General features: G+C 35.9%; 1 protein-coding gene across 17 annotated transcripts in view; it reads right to left on the reverse strand.

Moving 5' to 3' along the window:
• Positions 1-445: 445 nt before the first annotated feature.
• PCDH7 (protocadherin 7) overlaps positions 446-22,394 on the reverse strand; it is a 398,823-nt gene continuing 376,874 nt past the window's right edge. For 7 of the 17 annotated variants that reach the window (XM_070506091.1, XM_070506090.1, XM_044767675.2 and 4 more), the window contains one exon: positions 452-3,402. In XM_070506091.1, the coding sequence (XP_070362192.1) occupies positions 3,026-3,402 (377 nt within the window). In that variant the 3' untranslated portion in view covers positions 452-3,025. Of the gene's footprint in view, positions 3,403-19,157; positions 19,206-22,394 lie in introns of all 17 variants that reach the window. The other 10 variants (XM_070506102.1, XM_070506100.1, XM_070506098.1 and 7 more) reach the window with 4 other exon arrangements.

The following is a 22,394-nucleotide window of genomic DNA, read 5'->3' on the forward strand; positions in this document are numbered from 1 at the left end:
CAAAATGAAACCGCAGTGAAAAGAAAAATAACAAAAAAAGAAAGAATAGAAAGTCTAAATCAATATTTTACCTTGCAAAATGGACAGATTTCACCCCTGATAATATCTCTCTGTGTTATTGTTATAATAAATGCTTTAGCCTTCTAGTCAGAATTAAGCAGCCCATATTAATGCCTTAATTTTGTTTCATGACTGAATGATATTTAAGACTGGTCCATTATCTGAGTTTGTCAGAAGGCAAATTTTTAATATATTATTTATTATTTTCAGAAAATAAACATGGATAAATATACAGGATCAAAAAAGTTGGGAATAGCCCATTTCCCCTCATTGTCCAAACCCAACAACCGTTTTTTTACCATAACAACAGGTATAAAAGGCACAGTTGCTTATTTTGCATTCACTCATTTATTTATTTTTTTTGTTTCTTTTTATTGATTTTTTTCAAAAGCACTCTATATATGGAGTGGCACCAGATTTAACCTATTCAAAATAAAAGTCATACAAACACAAAATATATTTCTGTGTCATGCCAGCTCATTATATAATAAACATGTTATGATAGCTAATTCTACTAGAATTACTGTGAATACTTACAGTACACTGAATTTTATTCTTTCACACCCATTTTAGTTCTAAAGAGAGGCTCACAAGTTAAATGACAATGACATGGCTATCTTGAATGTGTTGCAAACATCCTTGGGGAATGTAGGTCCAATTAATCCGAAGGTCCGGTATGACCCGTATTAGCTTTATAGACAACAGAAGGATTTTAAGATAGAGTGAAAGGAGCTATCTAATGGTTTCAAGTGTCTCATGAAAATAAAGAAGAAAATGAATTTAAAAAAGTTTGTTGAACACCTGTGTTATGCAATTGAGTATTTCCTTTGTAACGTGCAAGAAAAAATATGTATACATTTCATAAGTATCTTTAGAAGTATTTTGTCTTAATAGGTACTTACAGATTATACAAGGCAGAACTGCTTTAATGCAGTTTCCTAACAAAGTACTAGAATTGCATCTTTCCATAATGTAAGTAATAATCAAACATAAACATGTTCAATTATTGACATTTTAGTCCAATGTTTTCGTTTCAATTACATATCGTCTTTCAGCCTAACTATTATACATAAACTAACATCAAAATGAAAACTCCATTTAAGGAAGAGCCTAAGGAAATGACCCCAAAAGAGTACCCCACCAAACAGAGAAGTGGTTTTCAAAGATAAGCATTTTGACAACCTATAGTGAATTAACAACCTATATCCCAGGCTGCTTCACCTTAAAGTCTAAGAAATTCTGCGAAGCATGAAACTACCCAAAGCTACATTGTTTCTACAGTTTGCTAGAGAGCCATCAAGGCTATGACCAGGTTACAAACATTCAGTGATTGGAACACTTGCTCTCTTCACCTGTTATCCCCTATTCTGTCCCCGGATTGTCACTTTTGTCTGAATGTCCCAGCTCAAGTTCCAACTGTATTAAATCATCCTCTACAGAGCAAGTGACTCAAAATCTGCCTATTCTGTTTATTTTTATTACACTAAAAAACGGCATATTTTCAAACTTTGAGATGTACATTATGAGACACGTCACTGCCCCGATCTCATTTCTTTCATGTTCAGTCTGGATTTGTTTTAAGACATATAATAAATAACGTTTGAATCATATTAGTGACAAAGTCAATTAAGGTGTCACCTTGTTTCAATGTTGTGAGTCTCGAAATAGTGCTCTATTGCACAGGATTCAAAACTAATGCACTTGTGTTATGGGAAAGTGTGCATTGAACATGTAAAAATGCAATTGGTAATTTGGAATGTAGATAATAAGACCACGAAGCATAACCTGGAATTCTAAAATGACAATAGTGGACTTAACTTATAAGATTGTGTGCCAATGTATTTTTCTTTCCCTACCTACCCACAAATATGATTTAAAAAGTGGAATCTTCCCTGATAATATTTTTTGAAACTAAACTTGAACCTTAACTAATTGCCTATTATAATACCAAAAATACATCTCATTAGTTCTTCATTTTCTGAGCTTTCAAAGAAAATCCATTTTAAAAGAAAATGTATATTTTCTGAGTATAGAGACAATGTAAAATAAACTAGCATCTGAGTGTTTCTGTGCGTGCATGGGTTCAGTTGTTTTTGTTGCTTAATGGGTTTCCACATCAAGACCAAATATACTTCTTAATTTCCCTGATCTGCCGGAGGATCTTTGGCCTTTTAATGACACAATTGTTCCAGCACAATAGTGATGCTGTTCTGAAAAATATGTATAATTTTTACAAGTTATAATCAGTGTAATTGATACATGTGGTCAATATTGGGTGTATACTAAGGATATTCAATGAACATATAGAATTGAAGTGGATGCTCCTGACTTGAAAACAACAACAAGCCAATTTGGGAATGCAATCTCCAACTGGGCATTGTTTAGCTCTGTCTTTGTGAGAGTATTAAAGCTGTGATCTTCCCAAAATGCTTCTTATACAGTTCCCCTTTATGCGGACTCTACCTTTAGAGTAACTCTATCATTTTTGAGGGATTGCTTTTCATGGTGATTAATCATATTCTTATGTCTGAAATATATTTTACCTGATCTGCTTTTTTTTGACCAGCCAGATGACTTTCGAACTAAATCCGTGACTAAAATCATGCTTCAGCTTGGGGATAATGAAAGTGTGTTGTGTTCTGCTCATCAGGCTTGTTACCATGAAAGAAACTTGCAACCATCTGTTTTTTTTTTTTTTTTTTGGAGAGGTGGGGAAGAGGGAGAGCGAGTGTTGGGATCAGTGAGGGGGTTCGACATGCAAGTAACAAGGATGGTTTCTACATTGTACATTATAATCAGGCTAACAGTATTACTAAAGGCCTGATCTGGAGGCAGAAGTGGCAGGCAAGGCTTTGTCTCTTTGGTAGCCCCCTCTTTTGATTAAATGGTTTTGTTTTGTAAGGTTTTTTGCCCCTTATTCTCCTTCTCATACATGAAAAGAACTTTGCTGTTGCTCCTTTATAGCCTACAGGTAAACTTCTCTTCTAGTGAGAGTATTGACAGGAGATGGCTTGTATTCCCCTGTTTTTGTCAGGGGAATATCCTCAGGGTTGGCTTCCTCATTTTTGCTGAAACTAGCTGCACTGAAGGTCTCATAGGATGAGGTCAACTTTTTGTTCAGGAGGTTTCTGTTGCGGTCACCCATGATGGCGGCCTCGCCATTGGCCAGCTTTTCCTGGCTTCCTCGTTCATCAACAGGCATGAAAGTGGAGAGTTTGGGCTGGCTCTTCTTCCTTTCTGGAGAAGTGCGGACTGGCATCCAGCAGGAGTCTGAGTGGCCATATTCATCACACTCACGGGTACACTTCCCAGTCAGAGCTACATCTGGAAGAGGTCTTGAATCTGAAATTCAAAGAGAAGGAGCCATCAAAGTTGGACATTCCTCAACTGATTTTCCTGCTGTGTATGAAATTGGAGGGGAAATATATATGTAAGCTTTCCATATTACTTCCCTTTTTTCAACACCCTGCAGTTCTTCATCCCATAGAACAGCTATCTCATATCCAGTAAAGATAAGGTTTTGCAAAAACACCAAATAGTATAGAAAAAGAGGAATGGACAAACTGATCAATTTAAATGTATAGAACAGACAGGTATATATGCATTTGTTACAGGACAGGGATGTGTGTACATTCTCAAGAAGAAATAAAGTACATATGTATATTTGTATGGGTATAAATTTTTCCACATATATAAGAAAAATTATTCAATCCAAATAGATAATTTTCTGTATTTATAAATTATCCCAGAAAGAGTGTACTTTTGCCAATTGGATTTTTTCCTGCTTATACATTATTCATAGAATGCAAATATGCAAAACCTTATATTTAAAATACATTCTAAAAACATCAGGGTGACTCAAAAGCAGAACCTAAATTGACAGTACATTATGTGGTAAAAAGTTAAAAAACAAAGTACAAGTAAGTTATGGGTGTGAGCACACTAGCAATATCACCACCTACCCCACCCCAGCCCGCATCTCCCTCCCCCCAACCATGTCAAATGACCTAATATGTGCTGTAGGATAATCCCCTCAGTGTTCACCTAGAAGTGCATTTGCCAATGTGTTTGCTGAATGGAATATTCTGTGAAATGCAATGTATTGGGTAAATATAGTCAAGCTCTTAAAGTTTTGATGCAATAGTGTGTACTCCTAATTAACGGTGCTGCCTAGTGGAATGGGAAATGCCATCTATTTCTATAAAGCTAAGTTATATCTAGAGAGTTCTTAGGGATCAAAATTAAAGATGGCAGTTACAAATTACCTGTATGTGTAATTAAAATCAGTACATGTGTCTGTCTTTGGAGAATAGTTAAGTATTTTCTTACTATTACAAATATTTTTTTAACGGACTTTGTTTTTGTTTGAGAAAGAGAGAGTGAGAGAGAGAAAAACCTGCTCTATCTCAATAGATTCTAAGAGAATAACTCTAGGGTTTTATTTAATATATTTTAGAGTTTGTTTTATTGCCAAACAAAAGAACAAAATAGGACTGTGCTCCAACTTCTATCAAATGGTATCCTTTTATTACAAGCCTTAGAACTTAAAAGACTGACGAATTTTGACCTCTGCAAATATATTCCCAACAAATGGAATCACTGAGATTTGCATATACACAGTCCTGGGTAGATCTAGCTTAAAACAGAAGAGGGGGTTATTTAAATGATTCCCAATATATTTATACCCTCTGCTTTTGTCTCTACACACCATCCTCTGTAGTTTAACATTATAATCTTATTTTAGCTATTATTTTTACTGCTTATTTTACAAGTTTTCCTCTGCCAAATCTCCTAAATCAAGGTAGACCAATATGGCATGTCATGTTTTTCCTTCAGTGATTGGTAACTGAAATACTGACATTTGTCAGCCCGGTGATTTTGAACCACTGTGGCCTGAGATTTTTATGCTGTGTGCTAAGATTTCAGCAAGGAACCACCAGTGTTCTTCACAGGAAATCTAGAATCACTCTTCTCTTTTCCAAAAGTAAAATGCAAAGATAATTATTTGTTGTAGTTGCACACGCTGCTATTTGACTTCTAAGTGGGTAGATCCTATTAATTTTCATCAAAAGAAAAAGCACTTTCTTATTCATATTTTCATGCTAAATTCCCTCTGTGTTGCTCAAACACACATTTTAGATGCATTTAAAAAAATCAAACTATTGACAAATTCTATGAATGGTTTTGGTAATCTAGTTAGTTGAAATGAGCAAACTGTGAGTTCTTTGGGAATATTCCCTATCTTGGGATACATTGTTTATTTGAAGCTGACCTAAATGCTTTGAACAGCAAAAAAAACTCATAAATATGCAAAGTGTAAGATCAGATCTACTTTTTCCTCTACACATTCCTTTTGCTCTTCACTGCTTTAACAAGTTCAAATTTTTCTTTTTCTCTCATGATAGTGCCTATCAAGGACACAAGACAATAATCAGAAATTCAGCTACTGAAATGGAAAAATCTCTATGAATGTGGGTGTCATTTCCTGCAGAAATGACCCAGACTGGTCGCCAATCATCTCTCTAAGTTGACTTATGTCTCATGCAATGTGTCGCTTTACTTATACACATGACTGCATTTCAGGGATTAATATGTGTTTCTAGTTTGAAATTTATAGCACCCTGTCTTTCCTTTGTTCGAGATGCATTTAGAGACAGCTCATGGAGCTATATCAATACTCTAACAACTCGTCTTACTGTTGTTTAACTTGCACACCTGAACTCCCTATAGCTCATAAGAAATTATATTCTTTTAGATTAAGTCCATTTCCAATCAACTAGAAGTGAGATGCACTTCAATTCCTTCGCTCAGCCTTTACTTCACAGTCTGGGTTATTTCCTGCTAAAATTGATTTCCTCTTATTGCTTTTAATGAAAGGCAGTTTGTCTTCTCCGCCATCAGCCACATGTGGGCTGCCACATCTCTATCCAAGAAGCATGACTTTTAATAAGGATCTCCTGTCATTTCCAAAGTCAAACACTTGATTGGGGACCACAGTGGAAGTTGACAAGCCTAATTGGCTGAGACATGTTGCAGTGTTTGTCATCAAATTTAGAAAATAATCAAGAAAGGCTATAAGAGATTCATCATGAGCAATCAAAACTTCCAATCTTGATGACTCAAATGAATCCTCAAAAGAAACGCCAATGATTAACAAATGCAATTTGTATTATGATGTGATTTATTGAGGGAAAGCATGAGTGGAATAGTATTTTTTTTTGTTTCTATATTTTCTTATTTTAATTATACAAGTAAATATTATAAATTATTTAAACACAAAAGTTATATACGGCATTAAAGAATTATCAGATACACTTATTTTTCCCTTTCATAAAAGATATACTCTTAAAATGTGGGATGATAGAGGCACACCTTCCACAAATAGTAACCCCTCTTAGTCTTTCAGTCTTTCACTGAAGGATGTGTTTTTAATATCTAAGAAAATTATTTCATTCTTCAGTTTAGCACTATTCCCTTTAATTTTGACCTGAGTGAAGATAGAAAACAGTTAATCACAACTCTTGTTAATTGGTATAGAGTAAATGAATAAAAAACGTAAGCTGTTCTACAACAAAAGGTAATGATATTCTCTATCATCATTTTCCACGATAAAGTCAGTTCCTTAGAGGTCTGCCCCACAACACTCACTCATATCAAACCTTGAAAGGACTAGAAATAGAAACGGCATTCATCAGATCTTGTTGTTGCTTGAGTATTATAGTTGCAGTCTTCTCCATTTTTACCTAGTTATGCTATTTACTAGAATCACTACATCATTTTGGAGAGTTAAAGTCCTTTCTTAGACATAAAGATAATTTCCCTCTCAAAAGTACACAGTTTTAAGCTGTCATTACAGCAAACAATTTTAGAACAATTTATAACATATGAAGTAATTTCCCATACTTCATCCCTTTCACTTATCACTGCAACAGAATAGCCAGGAGGATCGAAGGAGTGAGCAGTCCAGCCTATGGGAGAGCTGAGGCCTAAGAAGAAGCGTTTTGACTTTTACTTTAGTGTTTCCCATAACACCATATTCCTCCTTCTTAAAATGTAACAGCCGAGTTATTTAGAGGTCAATTACTACTACTCATAGCCATAAGAAAAAGCCATAGTCTCCAAAGAAAGAGAAGAACATCTGAGCAGCACAGGAAATAGATGCCATAAAGTGATAAATTTTACTACTTAATGAAAAAAGTGATGTACCCTCCTTAAACCTATACATTTCCTAAAGTAGAGGAAATTATAACTAATGTAAAAAGTCAAGTTCTTTCTCTAAAAAGAAGTATATTTGTTCTTACTAGGCAGGGAGGATGAGTGGATAGTGGGAAGACGCTGCTACAATGACCTCAACAAGAAATGACAGACAGACAATATGTAGAATCATTAGAAATAACAAGGAAAGCCCAGATTTACGGAGGCATTTAATGTTCCCAGAAGCTGTCCTACACAATTCAGAAATCATTAGAGGCATCTTTATTATAGGAGACCATTGGAATCATTAAGACTCTTAAAAACAGCTCTGCACCGGAATGGATTTTCATGTGCTGAGCTGTGCATTCTGCCAGAACCCTGGACACTCACTCTACTCCAGGTCTTTGGCTTGGGGCTAAAGATACAAGGATATTTCCATTTCCTATGAGCAGGCATGACAATGCTGCATTTAGTTTTAAGATATTTCCGATGAGTTTTTTTTAAGCTCAGACACTTAAAACTATATGCATCATTTGCACACTTATTTAATATACAAATTACTTGACTCCCAGACCACATGAGATAAATGAGTTGTTAGTCAATGTGTAGGCGTCCCAGATGTTCACATCATTCTTACAATTTGTTCTTTAAAATCAAGCACTAGCACATTCTTAACACTACTTGTCAAAATTCTGCACAACAAAAATTGTGGTCATCTCTCCTTTTGGGGACATATAGGCATCTTTTCCTTTTTAAAGTATTTAGTTTTCTTTTTATACTTCTTGACTTCCTGTTATACGAAAACTTCTTTTTCTAGAAGCACACCTAAATTCTGGTGGAATCTGGTGAACTATGAGAGAGTTTTACAAATGGATTAAAAGTAAAATGAAAGACGATTAGCAATGGTTTTCCAACAAATATTTTCACATTACCTTTACTTTCTTAATCCAAATGAAAATCTCTCTTTTACTTATATAATTATATCAAGTGCTTTATTTTAAAATAGCTGTTAGCAAATGATTTATTTTTGCCTTATGTAATAGAACTGAGAACAAATAATTAAATAAACCTTTTGTGGGAAAATTATTATAGTAGTCAACAAAGATTAGGTGTGAGGAGATCAGATACAAAAGGTGCATAACAAGTTGGACTTGGCTTTTTTTTATATCAATAACCTAAAGATGCCTGCCTTTTGTGTGTTCGGGGATTTGGGAAGGCTAGAAAGGTAAGCACATAACAGATCATGGAGGGGTTGGGAATCACCTACTCACACAAGCAATTTGTGAGCCTCTAAACATGAGAACACTTTCTAGAAGAAGGGGAAATGTATAGCTACATAAGTGTTGCTTAGGGGTACAGCAAGGGGGTTAAGATTCCTAAATAGGGCTCTAATTTATCATAAAATCACTTGATCCAACCAAATTAGAGGAGAATATAAAGAATCACCTATCCACTCAACGTTTACTTCAGTCTTAAATATACCACTCGGAGCACTGCCCTCAAGGGACAGTGAACTTGGGGAAATAACATAAATGTGGAACCCCAATATTGCTGAGTATGGTTCATGTATAAGCTGTATAACTTTGGATATAACCTTTCTGAGCCTCAAGATCCTCAGATGTGAAATAAGACCTACTCCCTCATTTACTGTAGGAATAGAAGGGCACATAAAACCCAGAGAATGGTCTCTGGTTCAGCGCAGATGTTCAGTAGATGGTAGGTCATGGCCCCTGGAGAGATTTAAGGAGGTAGAGATACTTTTTTCTCTCTGAAGTCTTTCCCTGAGTGAGATGAGTATTGTTTAAAGGGATAGGCTCAGGAGCCAGGCGCCCCAGATTCAAATCCTAACTTTGTCACTTAGCGTACGACTGTGAAAAAGTTACTTGATTTACTTAAATTCCCTCATGTGTGCAACAGGGAAAAGAATGAATTAACTTCTTAGGATTATTGCAAGAATTAAATGTGTTTATATAGGTAAAGGATTTGTAATAATTCTTGACACACAAGCCCTCAATAAATATCAGCTACTTCAGGTGTACAATCCCTTATCCACAATTCAGTCCTCAAAAAAGTTTTGAAAACCAAAAGTTCTTTTTTTCTAATAAATTTACAACAAATCTGACCTTCAAGCCAACGTTATTTTTCATTCTTTATTTATCTAACATAGTGTTAATATTTATATATTTTAGTGTAGAAATAGTGTGTTTAAGGGCACTGTCTCAGACTCTTAGATTTTTAAAATAATATATGATACGTGCATGATATTACCTTTCCTAACATGTAAAGGATTCTGAATTTTGAGATGTATTTGGTCCTAAGGGTTTCTGATAACTTATTGCGGAATTAATACAAATCATTAATCAAAAGGCCATGTATTTTAAGTTACTTTTCCAGTAATACTGATGGATTTATGCTGATAGAGTCTGCAATATACCAGAGTTACCATCTATTTAGGAAAATACAAAGGTCACCATATCCTGGTTACTCTATATCAAGTATCCCCTAATAGTTATTTATTAAGACTTTTCTAGAGTAGATTTATTCAGTATGTGTCATTATGGTTGCTCAAAACTAAAGGAGAAATGCTCTATTATTTTCAGTTATCTTTATAACCTAAACTGATCAACCTCACGATGAATAATTTTCACTTGAAAGAGACTTACCCCTAAGATGTTGGTTTGCCAGCTTGCTATCTTGCTTTGCCGGTATGGACCACAACATAAGAAGCAGCTCCATTTTAAGGATATGTCAAAAATTAGCAATGAACTAATCTAAGATTAAGAGGTCGAAAACCAAGGAAAGAACAAAAAGCAGGGCTAATACCTAAAATGCAGTGCACCCTTCATGCATCAGAAATAATGAAACAAAGAAGCCATTCAGCATACAAGTTATATACAGAGTTCATGATGTATGGACATGCTTGTTTTAAGTTGCAAAATAAGGCCAGAAATTCCTCTAATCTCCTTATGGACACCCTTTTGGAATGTGACGTCACTGCTCCTTCTGTCAAGACGCAGATTCTATTTCTGCTCCCCTTGAAGCTGGACTAGCTTTGACAACTAGAACGTGGCAGGGACGGTACTGTGCTATTTCCAGACTAGGTCTCAAGAGGCCTATCAGGTTCTGCTTTTGCCCTTGGAACCCTGCGGTCTCCATCCTGAGAGAAAGCACGATGTAGCCTCTTTGAAGATGAAACACTGTTTGTGAGAGAGACTCAGCTGTCCCAGCAGAGCTACTCCCAGCCAACTCTCTACGGGCACGCAGCCCCATGAGCGAGCCAGGCAAAACTCATAGAAGAACCACACAGCCAGCCCACGGAAATGTCAGAAGCAATGTATCTTGATTGTCTGAAGCCTTTGAATTATGTTTGTTTGTTTGTTTTTGTTTTGTTTGAGGGGTGGGGAGGGTTCATTGATGTAGCAGTAGGTCACTGAGATAATGATCATGGACATACGATATTATCTGCAATAAATACACTGCTCCAAACAACAGCCTGAGATCTAGAAACTATATGTTCTACTTCTTTTATGTCTCCTTATCATGGGTAACAAACCGACCAATATTAGTGAAAGTACAGCTCTTCAAAAGAACATTTTCAGAGATGTAAGCGCATTTAACTAAGAAGTTCAAACAGAGGGCCATGATAGAAAACTCTGGAAATTCTGGCCCTGTAATTACAGAATTTCACTGTGTTATACCTAGGAGTGCTCTCGTTCAGGCTGACATGCCAAGACAATATTAAAATGTTTAAACATGTTTGAAAGCATCAGCAACTTTTCTCCATACCTTAGGCGAAACTCAGTTAAACAGCAATTGAATGTATCTCAAGAAGCATTTACTGCCCTGCGGCTTAGACCACTGTCATTCTGAATGTGGCATTATCATATACAGTGGAGACTGTGCACGCCATGTCTCAAGCAGTCTTGCTGAATCAACTCAAACATGAATCTACTGGTTGGCACATGAAAACTGCACTACAGCAGAAAAATGTATGGTGACTGCTTGGGAGTGATCAATTTATGCACATCAGAGATGTGGCTGAGCTTTGATTTCTCGCTGCACACATGCAAAATTAGAGGCACTGGAGGTTAGGGGAGTGTTTAGGGAGTAGAGTGGAAGGATTCGAAGGGCTGGCAATGCGGAGCTGCTTCCATATTGATCAAAAGAGTCTATCAAACCCGGAAAGGGACTGGTGACAGTCATTTCACAAGTTAGCAATTGATTATTCCACTGAAAATAAACCCAATCCTATTTTTTGGGGGCAGTCATGTTTATTTTTCCACTGCAATAATCATAGCTTTGACGATTTTCCTTCTAGTCTCTTGGGTTTTCTTGTATTAGAATTTATTTGCTTTGGGTGTCATAGACTTTAATAATCTGATGAAAACCAGAAGTATTGCCTCCCTTCATAAATGCAGATATGTGCCCACAAAATTTGCATAAAATTTCAGTAGGGTTCAAGATACCAGAGTCAGGGTTGCAGTATCCTTCCAACTTTCTGATAGACAGGAGAAAGAAGGGTGTATTTTTATACTTAGACTTTTTTCCCCTTTGAGTTAGAATCAAAGATTAAGAAATATTTAACAATTCAGCTTCCATCCCTGAAAAATAGAAATTACATGTGATAAGTAAATTGCTATTCAAACAGTGACAGAAAGATTTAAAACAAACAAACAAAAAGACAAATTATGAGACACAATTATAAGTAAGGAAAATAATTGAGGTTTGATTATGTTAACATTTTAGTTGGTCCTTTAAATGTCCAAATCTAAAAACCTCCAATAATTTATAAGGTTTTATATAAGCAGCAAATTTAACTGATTGCTGATCACTTTGAAAACGTGTTTTCTTTCCTAAAAATCTACATCCAATATTCGCACCAGTGTCTTGAATTGCCAGCAACTGCATCTTTAGTCACTTAACGTGAGAAAGCAGATGAATTGATGAATTCTTGTCATTAAGAAAGTTTATACAAAATAATAATGATCCAGATTTGTTTTTAAGTTAAGAAAATGTGTTATCCACTGTATATTGGTTTTACTGTGAAGTGTGATGTGGATACTACTAAGAGTTGCAAGTATCAATTTAGAGTCACTTTCTGGTAATAGTCTCAAGTCTTCAAAGTTTTCATTATTGTCCACAAAGTTGCAGAATTTATAACCTACAATAAATATTAATATTGTCTTTAGGAGGAAATATTTATTCTAAAAACAGTACATAAAGGCTCTGTTAACTGTAGGAACATTATCTTTGGATTGTGGTCTCAAAGGCAGTCCTCATTGTATCTTTGTTTCCCTACGTAACACATAATTCTGTAAAAATAAAAAGGTTGCAAAAAAGGAAACTGAAAAAATCAATTAAAAGATATTTTCTCAAACCTTCTTTTCTTCCACATAAACCATGATAAAGCAATTTTTTAAACAGAAGTGAGAAGTTAAAAAATAGCTCCTGTAAGGGGGGCCTGGTGGCGCAGCGGTTAAGTGCGCACGTTCCGCTTCAGTGGCGCAGGGTTCGCTGGTTCAGATCCCGGGTGCGGACATGGCACCGCTTGGCAAGCCATGCTGTAGGCTGCATCCCACATATAGAGGAAGATGGGCACGGATGTGAGCTCAGGGCCAGTCTTCCTCAGCAAAAAGAGGAAGATTGGTGGTGGATGTTAGCTCAGGGCTAATCTTCCTCAAAAAAAAAAAAGCTCCTGTAATAAGTAACTGGTATTAAATATCTAAATACTTAATTCAAATCTGTTAAATATTGAAGCAAATTAAGATGGTATTAGGGAATGTCTTAAGCAATTTAGATTTACTGAAGTAATATGATTAATATTTTTTTAAATCTGGCAAAAATCACCGTACTCATTCATTTTCTCCTTCAATGTAGCGATCCTGAGAAACTATACAATTATTATAATGATATGGCCATTTTCAAAACACATTCTCGAACTATTTGATTGGGATTACCTATTGAAATACTTTATGACTGTCAGACTGAAAAGCTTATCTAGTTGGAAATAGTCCTGTCATAACAAGCCGTGTTGTAATAAAATTTCATTGGTTATTGTGATTTGAGAGAAAGACAAAGAGCTCTACTTTTGTGTTCCTTACTGAGGAAGACTTCACGAAAACATTGAGTTTTGAAGTACTATTGAGAGATGGGGCTCTGAAAGCTTTTGCTAGTTGCTGAAAAACCATTTATGGGGAGAATTTTAAAACAGTTGAAATGCTGGCTCCTTACTCTGGTCAATAAGTTGATCAGTTGAAAAGAAAATTGGCAATCACAATTAGGACCAAGAGAGTGTTGAAGAACTTGGGAGTGCGGAGCAGGTAAATAAAAAGAAAAGGAAGGAAATGATCTCTGATGACTAGCAAACAGGACTCAATGAGCAGCGAAAGTGGGGCAAATCAATGAAGCAGCACTAGATCAGTTTGCGTCATTGATTTTTGCTTCTCATTGAAATGTTTTCCTTTATTTGTTTCCCATTTCTTCAGAGTGTGTCAAAGTCTCACCGTTGAACCTCCCTTGGAGCCTGTGATGAGCAGAGAAGCAAGCTCTGCAGATCCCCTCATGCCTGTGTTACACCTTCTGCTTTGTGGATTAAGAGGCACTTTGAATGCCCCCGTGACGCTGCTGGTGCTGCATGTTTGGTCCTACAACCTTTCTGTGGTAGGCAGAACAACGGTCCCATCCAAAGATGTCTACAGCCTAATCCCTGGAACCTGGGAACCTATTAGGTTACATATGGCACACGGGAATTAACATTTCAGACGCTATCAATAGACCTTAAAACAAGGAGATTACAGGGCGCTAGGCTCCAAACCAAGGAACACGGGCAGGCTCTAGAAACTGGGAAAGGCAAGGAAACAGATTCTCTCCTCCAGCCTCTAAAAAGGAACGCTGCCCTGCTGCGAACCTAATACACTCTCGGACCAATCTCTGGTCAGAGCAGGGACAGCAGACTTGACACATTTGATCCTTTCTACCCATATTTCCTCCATTAAAGGAAATGGAGTGGAAAAACTTTGATTTTCAAAGTTTTCATTGAGTTATGGTTACCTAATTTTCGAGCACCTGCTGAAGAATTTTCATTTTGCACTTTTGAAAATTTCCCTCCGCCCGAGTATCTAATTGTCTAACTTATTTGTATATCACCAATCAACAAAGTTAAATTTTTGTCTAGGAAAATACTAACATTCAGTTTTCTGGGTGATAACATCTTCCTCGCCGGTCCGTGAGTGATAGCTGTCTCTGGGGTTATTCCCAGAAAAACCACTGCAAGCCATTCTAAATGTGAGTAGTTCGATTTCCAAAGAGAGGAAAGAAAGAGAATTTGGTATAACATCTAAGAAGCAGAGCCACATATCAAGGCACAACCTTAATGAGGTTTTTGCCAGATTTATGGCGCTTTTGTGACTTCCTAATATTTATTACTTGAGTGTTGCTTTCTTTTTGGTTTGTTTAGTCTATTTCTCTCCTAGCGATTAGCAGTAAGTATCTAATAAAAAGCACCTTTATGATTATTTTAAGGACAGGAAAGAGAGTAACAAGTCTCTCCCTAATTTAAAGCTTTCTTCTATAAATTTCAGTATAAATTTCAAACTCCATACTTTTTGCGCAGAAGGCCCTAAAGGATCTGGATCCTGCCTTCCTCTTAGCCCTTATCTCTTTCTATTCTTATGTGCCACTTCAATGGACCTAATGTAGTTGTCATTTCCAGAAAGCCTCTTGCTATTCTGTCCTCGTGATGTTAACATGTTGCGGCTTCTGCTATTCCTTGCATTGTCATCTATCTATCTCCCACGAGTCCTTCAGAATCTAGTTCCAGGATGTCTTCTTTGAGATTTCTTCTAACCAGTCTGTCTAATTCTGATTTCTCTCTGCCTCTCTAGCCTTCATCTTATGTCCATCTCTATCATAAAACTTAATATAATTCTGCTACCTAGTCACGTAAATTTTTCAGTAAAGGGTAACTCCCTGCAGGCAGGATTCATAAGTTACCTAACTGTATACTCTGGGTCCTAGCACCAAACCAGTCACACACTCAATAACTGCCTTTTGAATGGATGAATGAATAACATGGTAGGGAGACAGATTGCATGTCATCCCTGACGATTATGATCTAACTTCACATTGGCCACAGGAGGAAGGATGATAATATCTGTTATTCATAAGTGCAATGCGATTGACCAAGCAGGGAAGGTGGGGTGGTTTTTGTTTGTTTGTTTGGTAGGCGCAGATATGAATGAACTTTTCCACCATTCACTCTCCTTACACTCTTTCACAGCCTGTCCTATACTGTAATTTCTCTAATTGAGATTTTTTTTTCTAACAGAACAATGTAGTTGATTGAAATAATCCATGGATTTATTTTATAGAACAAAATGCAGTCCACAGATGAAGCCTGGGGCAGGGAGGTGAGGTCAGTGGAGGCACGATAGGTGCTAAGAAAAAGTCTAATGGGCAAATCCTATACTTAGAACTCACAAGGCTACATGCATGAACTAATTTGTTAAGCTTCTTTGCTTATGGATGGTAACTGTTTTATAGTTATTCTAGTGTTGTCAGGACCTCTGCTTGGCAGTTCTACAAATCTTGCAATAATAAACTTGGGAAATAAAATTTATTTTTGGCTATACACAACTTGTATCATAGACGAAAACTCAGAAAACATGGAATCACGGAGGAAAAGTATTCTATGTGATAGAAAAGATGAAAAACAGAAGGCTCTCTTCTCTCATTCTTGTAACATGGGTGTATTTTAATAGGAACTATTATAGGCAATGTGCCAACCTATTTCAGCTCAACAAATTTTGGTTGCCTTTTGGTAACAACCTGATGGGTACATTTTAAGTGGGTATAATCATGGGCAATTCAGATGAATGTTTTTCAAATTAAGGGTCATGATCCACTAGTCAGTGGTTGAACCCATTTAGGGAGTCATAAACAGTTTACACCACGTTCACATTATTTTGTGAAGACTTTGCTGTAGGTTTTTATATGTGAATATATATATATTTGTATGTATGTATGTGGCCTCTGTATAAAATAAACTTTTTATTCTTGGTGACTCTTAAATAGATGGAAAGTCTATAAATTTAATCATATCACAAGGAAATCTGTGTATTCTTGGTTATTTCTGAGTAAGCTATATACTATATGATATTTAATATAAAATATAATTTTAATATGCACACAATGTCATGTGAATTTTAAAGTGTACTTTTAGCTGTCACTTCAAATGATACTTTAGTGACTAAAGTTTTATCCTTATTAAAAAGGAACTCAGATAATTCAAAGAATAAGAGTTAGTCACATCCTCCATAACCACTTCAGGATGCCTACTGTAAATACATGTTCTTACCTTGAGACATTCTGAATTTACAGTTAATTCCCTAGATTCCAATTTTCTAGAATTATGTGTAATTGTGATGAGCCTTCTCATAATCCACTTAAATCCTCTGATAGGCTTTGATTTATTTCAATCAGCAAAATGGCAACAGACCCTTTAAAAAAGGAGGACTTAATGTGACTTCTTAAAGTCATATAGACATTAAGATGTAGGACACATTTAAGCTGTCTAATTGTACTGCTGGTCTAATGCCTAAGTATTAATCTGTCACAATGTCAAATTACATACATTTAGCCTTTTTTCTTTTTAGTAAAATGTGTCTGCACTTAAACTCATAGTGCAAAAAATTCAGAAGTGCAATTAGAATGTCATCTTTTCTGCAGACGACTTAAGAAAAGCATGAATCAGAGCTTAACAGTCAACATAATTTCATAGATAATCATGGCAAAATTATGGCACTGCGACAACTCAAAGGGAGTGAGTGCAGTGAGATTAACAGACAGGGACGACCAACTATTTATCTCCACCATCTGCCATGCACACTCTTTATTTAAGTTGTTTGGTTTTTTTGCCAATATTTTCAGTTTTGGCTTTGCCAGCAGTGGGCATCACATAGAAAAACAGGTTTCATGGTGTAAACAGATTTTCTCACGTGTTCAATGAATTAGCTTCACTGGCTATTCTGTGGCTCTTAGGCAAAGAAGACTGGCTGGAGGGAGGTAATTTTAGCAAGCTTTTGTGTACTGGCCAGTGTCTTGTACAATTCAAATACATCAATCCTATAAGAAACAAAAAAAGATAAAACTACAGGTGTTATAACAATGGAAATCATCGCTAAAACATATGCTTTGAGAGTTTCCTTTAAATGACAAAATTTATATGTACTATATTAACCACTGGACTGTACTCTGTGAGTAGTTAAGGGAGTCATTTGATGGGAATCTTGCTAATTTGTCAGGCTTCTCTGTTCTGCAAATCAGCCAAGGACTAGTGGAATTAAGACTTGTTATGGCAGGACATAGGAACACTGGACATTCTACTATGGAGAGAAAATAAGAAGAGATGGATTTTACTGCACAAAACTGGCATGAAGTCTCCAGGTTCAGGGAAGATGGGTCCCTCTGCTGTGGTAAGAATCTGTAAAAGTTTATTCATTCACTCAAGAATACTGATACATCAGGCACTATTCTAAAACTTTACATATATTAATTCATTAAATTCTCACAGCAACCTGTAGGACAGGTTGTATATTACCCCCATTGTACAGATGTGGAAACTAAGGCGTAGAAGTTAAGTGAGTTACCCAATAGTTTTCCTTTAGTGAGTGATGGAATAAGGTTGCAAACCCAAGCAGTCTCACTTTAGAGCTGTGATGTTAACCAGTAACCATGCTACCTCTCAATAACACATCAGTGTACTACAAACTCATGTCATAAGCTTGAAAAAAAAAATCATCTTTGTCTAAGCTGAATTAAAGCAGAAAAGCATTTCCCTATACATAGAAGAAGAAAGCTGGAACAAGCAATGTCGCTGGATGTCAGATATAGTAGGAATCTCACTACTCTAAGCTTGAAATCAGGGGAACATTTTTAGTTTAGACAGACAGAAAGGTGAAAGAAAACTCAAGAAGTGGTGTGGAGGTTCTAAGGCCAGAATGATAGTGACATATGACTATTTTTCCTTGGGGTTTTCTCTCACAGCTGTCCCTCAGTTGGTCTTTGAATGAGATGAAAAATTTTGGTATCTAAGTCAAAATAAAAGGACTAAATTACTGTGTTGGTAAAAAGCCTCAAACTTCTACCATTATTAAAGCCATATTTAGCTAAGAAAAAGTTTCATCTTCATAATAGAGGTCTATTTTTAATTCTATGTGGCAGAAAGACACCTCAATTATGAAGTTTTGGATCATTGTTATTCCAGAGACAGAAATGCTGTGTTTGGAAACCACAGTGTGCTGGACTGAACTTCTGAGAACAGGAGATGCCAAACCACTCCTTGGTGAATTAAAAGTGAGAAGTGGAAATAAATGCCTTAAGAAGAGCAAAAAGAAGTATGGACAGTTATTTCTGGCAAATAAAGCATCCAAGAGATTACTTAGGACGTATTAATCACAATTGGGTTGTTTAAATTGGGAAAGATGACTACACTGATTTCTTAAGAGAAAATCAACACCAGGTGATATTTGGGCTATGCTTACCAACTTGATTTCCTGTATTATCAGGTAATTGATTAATATCCAAATTTTTAGTTTGAGAATATATAGTTGCAATCATGAAGCTAAGATTTAATCTATAGGAATGGCAAAAGCTATGTGTATTAAAAGATAATGAGGTAAAAACAGTAGTGCTGTCAAGTACATTTATATACTTCCTACTTGTTCAAAATTGTGTCTTGCATCACAAAAACCAAGGAACTATGCACGGTGTAAACTTTTACGTGCACTCTTTGAAAGCCTATACTTTAACTTGCCTTCATTGGAGGGAATCAATGAATTCAAGCAATTAACACACTGGCATCTGAGTAAACAAAGTGTGATTTGAGTCCACATTCTGTCACTTACCGATGATAACCTTGAGCAAGTTACTCAACTCTGTCTCATAGGGTTGTTCTGAGGATTAAATGAGAAAATGCATGTTAAGTGCTTAGTCTAATGATCTACATATGGAGGCACTTAAGACATTTTTCTACTGTTATCACTACTATTGTTCTAACAACTATTCCGTATCTTTTCTACACATATATTTGAATGACAGAATGTTGATTCTAAATTATTGAAAATTATCTATTTTTACTCAATGTCCTCTTTTCTTGGCAGAAATTAGAGGAGTCAAACCTTAAATTTTTACAATATTTACCAATTAACTACAGGAAAACAACAGTTTCCACAAATAAAAGATTATAGATTCATGTCTTTCTATTATAAATTATCGTGCCAAATACCTATCTTTTAAATAAAGTTCTAGAATAGTAAATGAAAAAAGACATCTTTTAATTTTAAGTTTATTTTAAAATTATTTAAATTCATAAATGTTAAAAATGCATATGACAAGAAGCTTAGAAGAAGAAACGCAAAGCAATTTAACTTCAAAGATTAGGTGTACATAAGTTAATGATTTTTCTGGCAGTTAGCATTGTACTTTATAATTACTAGCTGTTCAAAGTTAACTGAAACTTAATCTATTGTGACTTGCTGGTATATAATAATAAAGGCTATAAATAATAATTAGCACTCTGTCATCTATGTAACTAGGTATAATCTCTCATTTCTCCCAAAGAAATAATTTTTACATAATTACTATTTTGTACATTTTAAAATTACATTTTTTTACTGCTTGAATCCTAATTTGCTTTTTCTTTTCATTTAAGGACATGAAAAGATGGTAAAATTGCCAAATTTAAACACAATATGTGCCTTCAACACAGTATAGTCTCTAACTTGTTACTTGGGTGGACTTTATAATTATATCAGCATTAAAAACAAAGAATTTAATCTAAAGAATCTTTAAATATATTAGAAAGTATAGAAGGTGCATGATCCCCAGTTAACGTGCGTTAAATTATCTTCAAAAAGAGGGGGAATCCCACAACTAGAAGGACCTGCAACTAAGATATACAACTGTGTACGGGGGGGTTGGGGGAGATAAAACAGAAAGAAAAAAAAAAGAGGGGGAAAAGTTAAGAAACAGCTTCCTGCTCTGCATGTTAAGGAGCCTAAATAATGCAGGGCTGAAGTGCAAAAGCAAGAGAATTTAAAAGGGAAAACAAATATCTTGAGACGACTGGTCTTTTAAAGTAACTGTCAAGGAGTACTTGCTTTTCTGAAGAAAAGCCAGCAACGACTTTTGGGATTCCTTTATCCTTTAGGCTGTATTATGAAGTGTTATTTAACTATTAAAAATGTTGTCCAGTCAAAATACGGACTAATTATCTGCTCCTGATATACCTATACGGCTTCCAAAGAACACAGGGATTTGGCACGATTAAATGCATTTAGAACTGCACTCGGTGGAGGGTTCATCTCCGAATAACGTGATCAGAGAAGTATGACAGGTTATACATTATTCATGAATGTGGGAAGCCAGTCAAAGAAAATACGCTGCTTACGGTGTGTCCACAAAGTTAGGGCTAAATCTTCCAAACCACTTGGCATCAGACCTGCTTTTGCTTCTTTGAGTTAAAAACAAAAACTTCTGAATAAATACTGATTCAGATGTAATAATGATCATATTGAATATTTAACCCCAGGGCTGTCAACCAAGAAGAAGCACTATGAACTTTTTCCTGCTGAGAAAGATAGAATTAAATCTGTTATCTTGTGATAACTAAACAGATCCACATTTTTTTTTTCTTTTTAGAAAATGGAACTACTTACAGATCAATCACCAAGCCACTGGCATCATGCTCGATTAGATTACTTTAAATTAAGTTGGAGTAATTTAAAATAAATGAATTTTTCTGAGAGACGTCTTCCCCCTCCCCTGACAGTTGTTATAAAATGCTTGATGTTGTTCCTATGTAGAGTTTGGGAGTGTTTTTCTATACATGTATGGAAGGCTAACAACAGCTACAAATTCTCAATGAGTAATCATATTTTCCTGACCGTGTTTAAAAAGATACAGGGACAGGGGCTGGCCGGGTGGCACAGCAGTTAAGTTCGCAAATTCCACTTTGGTGGCCCCAGTTTTGCTGGTTTTGATCCTGGGTGCGGACCTACACACCCGCTTGTCAAGACATGCTGTGGCAGGCGTCCCACAAATAAAATAGAGGAAGATGGGCACAGATGTTAGCTCAGGGTCCGTCTTCCTGAGCAAAAAAGAGGAGGAATGGCCACAGATGTTAGCTCAGGGCTAATCTTCCTCAAAAAAAAAAAGCAACCAGTGGGACCTACAACTAGAATACACAACTGTGTACTGGGGAGCTTTGGAGAGAAGAAGATTAAAAAAAAGAAGATTAGCAACAGATGTTAGCTCAGGTGCCAATCTTAAAAAAAAGAAGATTCAGGGACATGAAAAGTCCACAGAAATAAAATATCTGAAGTAGCTAAGCATCCACAGAATATTATACTGCTGCTTGCTACAAATCTGAGATATCAACATTAAATAAATAAATTATTCTTAAATTAATTATTCTTGAATAAATAGGCAATTATTTACAGAGGATAACCCTTCTACTTTGTTCCTTTACAGTTAAGGAAGCAAATCATAGGCACTGATACTTTCCTCCCGCTCTTCCTACCTTCCTAGTGCTATTCGGTTATATTCAAAATAAACAAATTAATAGATAGCCTGCTAATTCATATATGCTGCCTCCTCTCCTCAAAATTTGTCTTAAATGACCATTTTATTCAACTTGAATTGAGTTTGATTGAAAAATGTCTTTTTTTCCTCTTGCAGCACCTGGACATGAAAATGAGGACAAAACGTGTAAAGCATATAACAGTCCAAAGACATCTCTTCCTCTTAACATGGACCTGTGACTAGCGACCATGTGCTGATTATACTCAGCATATCAGCATTCATTAAGATAAATAGCTAAGCTGTCGTTAGGAATGGCAAGCATTTATCCACGTAAAGTGATAAGGAGAGCTTTGCGCACACAGAAGGCTATATAAGTGTAAGCTATCATGACCATCATAATCTTCATCATAGGAATCGTTTATTCAGTGCCTGGCACAATTCAGGGCATCTTTTCTACTGAATGAGAAGAGAAAGGGACAAGCGTTCTTGCACCCATTTCCCAGAGGGCTAAAAATAAGAAATAATTGCCAAGTGATTTGTCTAAAAAACAAACCTAGAAA

Source organism: Equus asinus, chromosome 3 (assembly GCF_041296235.1).
Source record: "Equus asinus isolate D_3611 breed Donkey chromosome 3, EquAss-T2T_v2, whole genome shotgun sequence".
NCBI classification, from domain to species: domain Eukaryota; kingdom Metazoa; phylum Chordata; class Mammalia; order Perissodactyla; family Equidae; genus Equus; species Equus asinus.